The sequence below is a fragment of the Sinocyclocheilus rhinocerous genome, unplaced genomic scaffold, assembly GCF_001515625.1.
Source record: "Sinocyclocheilus rhinocerous isolate Xijiao unplaced genomic scaffold, SAMN03320098_v1.1 scaffold72, whole genome shotgun sequence".
NCBI classification, from domain to species: domain Eukaryota; kingdom Metazoa; phylum Chordata; class Actinopteri; order Cypriniformes; family Cyprinidae; genus Sinocyclocheilus; species Sinocyclocheilus rhinocerous.
This window is the reverse complement of record NW_015628351.1, coordinates 1,294,142-1,301,801: the sequence shown is the minus strand read 5'-3', so window position 1 is coordinate 1,301,801 and position 7,660 is coordinate 1,294,142. Positions and strand designations below refer to the sequence as shown.

At 35.7% G+C, this 7,660-nt stretch overlaps 1 protein-coding gene across 1 annotated transcript in view; it reads right to left on the bottom strand.

Annotated features, from left to right (window-relative positions):
* Positions 1–7,638, bottom strand: part of LOC107737547 (anoctamin-7-like) — a 15,591-nt gene extending 7,953 nt beyond the window's left edge. The window contains exons 1-11 of the mRNA XM_016549058.1: positions 7,299–7,638; positions 4,718–4,835; positions 4,439–4,632; positions 4,239–4,346; positions 4,002–4,138; positions 3,855–3,912; positions 3,146–3,256; positions 2,847–3,012; positions 2,480–2,570; positions 1,830–1,926; positions 243–386 (exon numbers count right to left, since the gene is read on the bottom strand). Coding sequence (XP_016404544.1) covers positions 243–386; positions 1,830–1,926; positions 2,480–2,570; positions 2,847–3,012; positions 3,146–3,256; positions 3,855–3,912; positions 4,002–4,138; positions 4,239–4,346; positions 4,439–4,632; positions 4,718–4,835; positions 7,299–7,430 — 1,356 coding nt within the window. The 5' untranslated portion in view covers positions 7,431–7,638. The remainder of the gene's footprint in view (positions 1–242; positions 387–1,829; positions 1,927–2,479; positions 2,571–2,846; positions 3,013–3,145; positions 3,257–3,854; positions 3,913–4,001; positions 4,139–4,238; positions 4,347–4,438; positions 4,633–4,717; positions 4,836–7,298) is intronic.
* Positions 7,639–7,660: the final 22 nt, after the last annotated feature.

Genomic DNA, 7,660 nt, shown 5'->3' with positions numbered 1-7,660 from the left:
TTTTTTCCTGGTAGTCAGGAGGATATATATATATATATATATATATATATATATATAGTGTTTTTGTCCTGTTTTTGAGTAAAAAATATCTAAACGTCCTTAAAACAAACCAAATTTTCTAAATGTTGATTTATTTCAATTAGAATTAGTTTTGTTTGTTTCATAAGGACAGTGCCTTCTTGAGTTTTTCTGCTGTGAAAGGGGCAAAAAAATTCGATAAAACAAAACAAAACACGTCAAACCTCATCTTCATGGAAATCCATGCAGTCCCAGTGGTGAGCGAGAGTGGCATTCTTGCGTTTCCAGTATTCCAAGAACGTGACGGCCCACAAAGACATGAACACACTGAAGAAGACAGTGCCGGGATGATCAAACAGATAGCCCACCTAAAGGAGAGTTGAGATTAACCATCACCTGTTTTTATATTACTATTGACCATGCTACATTTTAAAAAATTATATGACATAAAACAACTTCATTGCCGTTCAAAGGTTTGGGATCAGTAAGATTTGTTAGAAAATGTTTTTTAATGGAGCCTCTTATACTCATCAAGGCTGTATTTGTTTGATAAAAAATACAGAAAAACAGTAATATTGTGAAATATTATTGCAATTCTAATATTGGTTTCCTATTTTAATATACTTTAAAATATAACTTATTTCTGTGACGCAGCGCTGTTTTCATCAGCCATTACTCCAGTCTTCAGTGTCACATGATCCTTCAGAAGTCATTCTAATGTGCTGATTTATTATCACTGTTGAAACTGTTGTGCTGCTTAATATTTTTGCAGCCTGTGATACTTTTTTCTTTGATTGTTTGATGAATAAAAAGTTAAAAAAAAAAAAAAACAGCATTTATTCAAAATAGAAATCTTTTCTAACAATATAAGTCTTTACTAGAACTTTATCTATTTAACACATCCTTGCTGAATAAAAGTATTAATTTCTTTATAAAAAAAAAGAAAGAAAAAAATAACTGACCCCAAACTTTTTAATAGTAGTGTATTTTGTAACACAAAATTTCTTTTTTAAATAAACACTGTTCTTTTTAACTTTTTATTTACCAAAGAATCCTGAAAAAAATATCACAGGTCCCAAAAAATATTCAGCACAACTGTTTCCAACACTGACTATAAATCAGCTTATTAGAATGATTTCTGAAGGATCATGTGACACTGAAGACTGGAGTAATGGCTGCTTTTTTTTCTGTATTTTGATTGTTTGATGAATAAAAAGTTAAAAAAAAAAAAAAACAGCATTTATTCAAAATAGAAATCTTTTCTAACAATATAAGTCTTTACTAGAACTTTATCTATTTAACACATCCTTGCTGAATAAAAGTATTAATTTCTTTATAAAAAAAAAGAAAGAAAAAAATAACTGACCCCAAACTTTTTAATAGTAGTGTATTTTGTAACACAAAATTTCTTTTTTAAATAAACACTGTTCTTTTTAACTTTTTATTTACCAAAGAATCCTGAAAAAAATATCACAGGTCCCAAAAAATATTCAGCACAACTGTTTCCAACACTGACTATAAATCAGCTTATTAGAATGATTTCTGAAGGATCATGTGACACTGAAGACTGGAGTAATGGCTGCTTTTTTTTCTGTATTTTTGATCAAATAAATGCAGCCTTGATGAGCATAAGAAACTTCTTGAAAAAACATAAAAATTCTTACTGATCCCAAAATTTTAAACACCAATGCATATTTTCCATAGTCAGTATGTACTCCATACACATAATTATAAACTACTGTATACAAGCATATCAAATTCTACAATATTGTGTCTTTCACATATAGACAATACTCAACTCAACTGATTACCTTGGCCATGGGACAGATGTCTGATATATTCCAGGGTTTACAGGTTTCACACAGAGGACACATTAGATAAAATCCTCCACTCTCGCAGATTTCCTTCCTGTAGATGGCAAATGGAAACAGGCAACAATGGTACAACTAAAATGAAAGCAAACATACAGCCTGTGTTTTTGAAGTACATTGTCTTGGTGAAATTGTGTTGATAAAACAAAAGAAAATATTAGAAATCTGGTAGGAATGTAGTAAGAGTGTGGTTACTAGAAGCAATAGTATAGTTTTATGTTAAGATCAATAGACCAAGGAGGCAAAGTGTACAAATGAATGCTTCAAGGATATAGATACACATACAGTGCTTCTAATTTTGTATTGCTTTACGGTCTCCTGCTCTCTGATTCTCATTAATTTGCTTGCTTATTCTGAGGTGTAAACTGCAGCAAATATTTCCAACTCATCGCTATTAGTCCTTCAAGTACATGCGGTCAACAGTTGCTATAGTAACAAATAAAGGTCATAAAGCCCATTGATATCACATTATTTCTGATAGCAGCGAAATAGCTTAGAGGAGCACTAAATGTGTGAGTCATGTAGAGCAGAAAGAAATTCAGTGCAGCAGCTGAAACACTGTGTTAATCGATAATATGGGAAACACTTACGCTGGGGTATTGGATCCCATTGTTAAAATACCCGAAACAAAGACGCACGTCCCAACCAATGCAGCAGGCAAAAGCCAGGCTGTGTAAAATCCTGTAAACAGTAGATTTTGGTCATTATTGGTTATTATAATTGGTAATATATTGACAGTACTTGTTTTTGTGGTTTGTGACACTAGCAATGCCTAGGCAATGGGTTTCAAAACATATATCATATAATTTTATTTAATTTAATAACAAATATATGACTATATTACTAACAAACATATAAAAATAATAATATATAAAAAAATATGAATGTATAAAAAATATGTCTGTAATATGCATTACACATACACAAATATGAATAGGATCTATGGTGCCTACTCACCCAACCATGCAAAATAAAGCGCAATCTTCTCTCCAAAGTATTCATGGATGTGATCTAGAGGCTGGTACTTGTACCATTTTAACCAGTTGGACCAATAGTGGTACAGTACCTGCCTCTTGTTCAACTGATCGGGCTGCATGTCACAACCTGGGAGCTCAAATGGGCCCTTTAAAAAAGAAAAAAGCTGACAGATTATGAAGTTGTACTTTTACTAAGACATACATGTTTTAAGTGCATTGCTGTACTTCTAATAAGACACGTTTGAGGCACATTGCAGTATATGGTGTCTTGTGCCTAACCTCATGCAGAGGGAATGCACCCGTAAAAGCCCCCTCATTCAGAAGACGAGCGACTCCAACTTCTGCACGCTTCCTCCTGCCATACACAGTCCTTGCTAAGATTTCATACACCTGCGATGAGAACAGGTGTAAGCAATTATCATACACTTATTCCATCATATACACTACCATTCAAACTTTTAAGTCAGTAAGATTTTTAAGAAATCAACACATTTATACGTCAAAGATACATTAAATTTATCAAAAGTCACAATAAAGACATTTACATTGTTACAAAAATATTTATTTTAAATAAAAGCTGCACATTCTATTCATCAAAGAATTCTGAAAAATATGCATCAAGGTTTCCTCAAAAATATTTAAGTGCAACACTGATATAAGAAGAAGAAATGTTACTTGAGCATCAAATCAGCATATTAGAATGATTTCTAAAGGATCATGACACTGAAGACTGAAGTAATGGCTGCTGAAAATTCAGCTTTGCCATCACATGAATATATTAAATTAAAAATATATATATAAAAAAAGAAAAACGTTATTTTGATCAAATGCATGCAGCCTTGTTGAGCAAAAGAGACTTATTTAAAAAAAAAAAAAATCTTACTGACCCCAAACTTTTGAACGTTAGTGTATGTAATCATTTATTACACTATTGCAACTATGTGATACCCAATTCTGCTTTTCTCGTGGCTGTTTACAGCACACTCACAATGCGGTGTCTCTGTGTGTTGGTGAAGTAGTTTTCACGGTCATCAGAGCCCAGAAACCTGAAAGTCAAAGTAAATAGCTATATTTACACATCTGTTTCTGCAAGTAGATAATCACCTTGTACACTCCTAGAAAAAAAAAGCCTAACTTTTCCATTTTGGACTTGCGGAAGGCACATGTGTAGTAGTCCACAGGACGGTTGGGGACTGAGTCTTTCATGATGTTCGGCACCCAGACCTTCTGAAGAACTCGAGCAGAAGTGTTGAAGTCTGGGTGTGGCTGTGCCTTTCAATAAACATATACAACTCATTTCAGAGCTCAATTCACTTGATTCTAGTGTTATTTTAAACCCTCGGTTTTTAAGTTGGGGAGGTGAATACGAAACCTGCAGAGGTGCTCTAAGACATAACTCCTCAGCGTAGTAAACCAATACATCCCATGGAGCATGGAGCTTCAGATAGTGTATAGTCTTTTTTACACTGGATGATTCCTCCTGATAATAAAGAGAAAACCATTAGAAACAACACGGTAAGTACCATAAAAGGCATTGATTGCACTGATTGAAAATTAACCTAATAGCTTAACCTTTTCCATCAACAGTCCAGCACTCTGGAGGTTCTGGATGAATTTGTCCCTCCATCGGGCCAGCTGAGCTTTTCTTCTCTCTGACCTGCTCTCCTCCTGTGCTGCTTCTACTGCCTCCTCTGCAGCCTCCCCTTGCGACTGTCCCCGACTTCGACGCTTGCGACGCACCTTCACCTCCCACACCAGCACAAAGTCTGGGGCAAGAACGAATAGGCTTAATATGACTACTTGGGCAGCAATGCGGTTGGCATATTAATATCGTTTTCATCAAACCATTACCAATTTTTGTTTGGCCGTCTCTGAGGTAGTTGCCTGAGGGGTGAACAGGTGGGCTTGAGGTCCGCTCACAATGAACATATATGGGGTCATCATCCTCATCATTAGCCGCAGTATTCAACTGTTATGACAACATGAATATATTTAAGCAACACAGAACAAAGGAGCTGTTGTTCTATTATTTTTTCTGTGTTAATAAATAGTATTAAGCGCAAAATCGGAGCTAAAATCATCTAGCGCGTGGGCCACATAACTGCGAATAGCGCTTCCCTCAGACCGCGTCTTTGAAAAGTCACACATACAGTTGCGATCCAATTTAAGGCTTTTGTTGGCAAACTACCTTACAGGAATAGTTCTAACAAAATTTCTGAAAATGTACTCCCCCTCAGACCATCCAAGATGCAGACGAGTTATTTGTTCATCGAAACAGATTTTGAGAAACTAAGCATTCACTGCTCACCAATGGATCCTCTGCAGTGATGGGTGCCGTCAGAATGAGAGTTCATACAGCTGAGCTGATAAAAACCGAACAATAACACACAAGTAATTCGCGTGACACTGGTCCATAAACTATGCATGTGCTGCATGTTTGTAAGAAACAAATCCATAATTTTAACTTTTTGCTTCTGGCCAATGTAGTCCATAAGTCATAACTCTTCCACCAGTGTAAAAGTCCACCCCCTGTTGTCCGGTCACATCAAACTCCAACCAATATATTTGTTTAAAATTGTTCAGAACAGTTTTCACTTGTAAATAGTGCTTGATCTGTGCATATTTGTCTACTAATTCAGATGAGATGACTTCTTCACTGGAGAAAGCAATATTTTAACTGGAAATAACTGTTTGAAGTTAAAAACATCTTAAAGATGAATTTATTACAAACATGTAGATTTTCACTTTACAATTAATTATTGTAATATTTTTATCAGCGGTTTTAACACACAAGTAATTCGCGTGACACTGGTCCATAAACTATGCATGTGCTGCATGTTTGTAAGAAACAAATCCATAATTTTAACTTTTTGCTTCTGGCCAATGTAGTCCATAAGTCATAACTCTTCCACCAGTGTAAAAGTCCACCCCCTGTTGTCCGGTCACATCAAAATCCACCAATATATTTGTTTAAAATTGTTCAGAACAGTTTTCACTTGTAAATAGTGCTTGATCTGTGCATATTTGTCTACTAATTCAGATGAGATGACTTTTTCACTGGAGAAAGCAATATTTTAACTGGAAATAACTGTTTGAAGTTAAAAACATCTTAAAGATGAATTTGTTTATTACAAACATGTAGATTTTCACTTTACAATTAATTATTGTAATATTTTTATCAGCGGTTTGAACTCTCATTTTGATCTTTCATTCCTCCAAATCTGCTGGAAAAAAACCTAAGCTGGTTGGCTGGTCTTAGCTGGTTTAAAGCTGGTAGCAGCTTGTTTTAGCTGGTCTCCCAGCCTGGCGGAGCTAGTTTTAGCTGGTTGCTGAAGAAGTGGTCAGAACCCCTCTAAAACTAGCCTGCAAACCAGCTATGACCAGGCTGGAAGACCAGCTAAAACCAGCCAGACAGCTTAGGCTTTTTTTTTTTGATAAACAAAATCATCTACATCTTGGATGGCCAGAGGTAAATTTTCGGCAAATGTAATTTTTTTGTGTAAACTATTACTTTGACTGTTAGTGAGTGACGAATCAGGTGGAGGATGGCATTACCAGATAAATATTTCTCGGACAATTGCGATGCATCGTCACTTGTCTCAGATTGTCTTTGAACATTTACACATACCATAGCGATCATAACTCGTGTAAAAAAGCACTGAATTTTTTATTTTTTTAACTCCATTAACTGTTGATGAGTGGAAAATCAGGGTTAGTGGTTTGCGGGCAGCATTAAATATTTTGACTAATTTGCAAATCAACCTTCAGTATAAAGTGTGTTCTGACGAAATAACATCAGTGACGATAAACAGTTGTGTAATGTGAAAAGAATGAATCAAAAGAATGAAATGAATCAGTGTTTTTGAAGGAACAGGTTGAGTGAATGATTTAAATGACTCATTAATAAAGGCTGTCACTTGTTACCACCTACTGGTGTAATGATGTAACCCTACAGAAAGAGTCACTGGAAAAATCACCACTAATGCACAGACAGACAGTCTATGCACAAACACAGACAAGCGGAGTGACAGATACAGTGAAAAGTCTAGCAGTCGGACTGCTGCTCGGCCAATCAAACTCAAGGACTGGAAGTTGGGAACTAAATGTTGTAAATGACAATCTGACAAAAATTACAACTATACTGGGTTTTATTGAAGTAAGACAGGTAAAAACAATTAAGGATTTAACCCAATAGCAAAATATAATGAATACATCCTTTATAAATATGTTTATTTTCTGCATTAACACAAACCAGGTTGCCTAATCAGCAAAGTCATGTGCTAATTAAACAGCAATTTTAGCACACAACCAAACAGCTCTGCAATGAGTATTGCTACACACAGCAACTAGAACTCTTGTTTTGATGAACAAATGTATCTCATAAAGTATGCATCAGTACATAATGCTGTACAACACAGATCAGTACACTCACATATCTGGGTGGGATGAAACCCCCATTTTTCAGGCTTCCATAACTGTCTGGACCATGAGTCTCGCCGCTGTAGTCCAGATCCAGCAGAACCTCCCGGTCCATCAGCACCTCAGGGTTCCTCTTCTTCAGCATGATAATCAGAGACAGCCAGAATCAAATGTTGGGGTGGAGCTAGAAGAGACTAGGTCTTTTAACTCACATTCAGAGCCTCAGTACAACTGATCTATGTACACAGTCCCACGTTCCAGTCCAGGCACTCCTGCAGAACATCAGCACCCAATAAATTATGCACATAAATTTAATTTGAGATAAAAGTATATGTGCATTTCCCGCCCCCAAAGAAGAGCTGCAGGAGAGGAGAC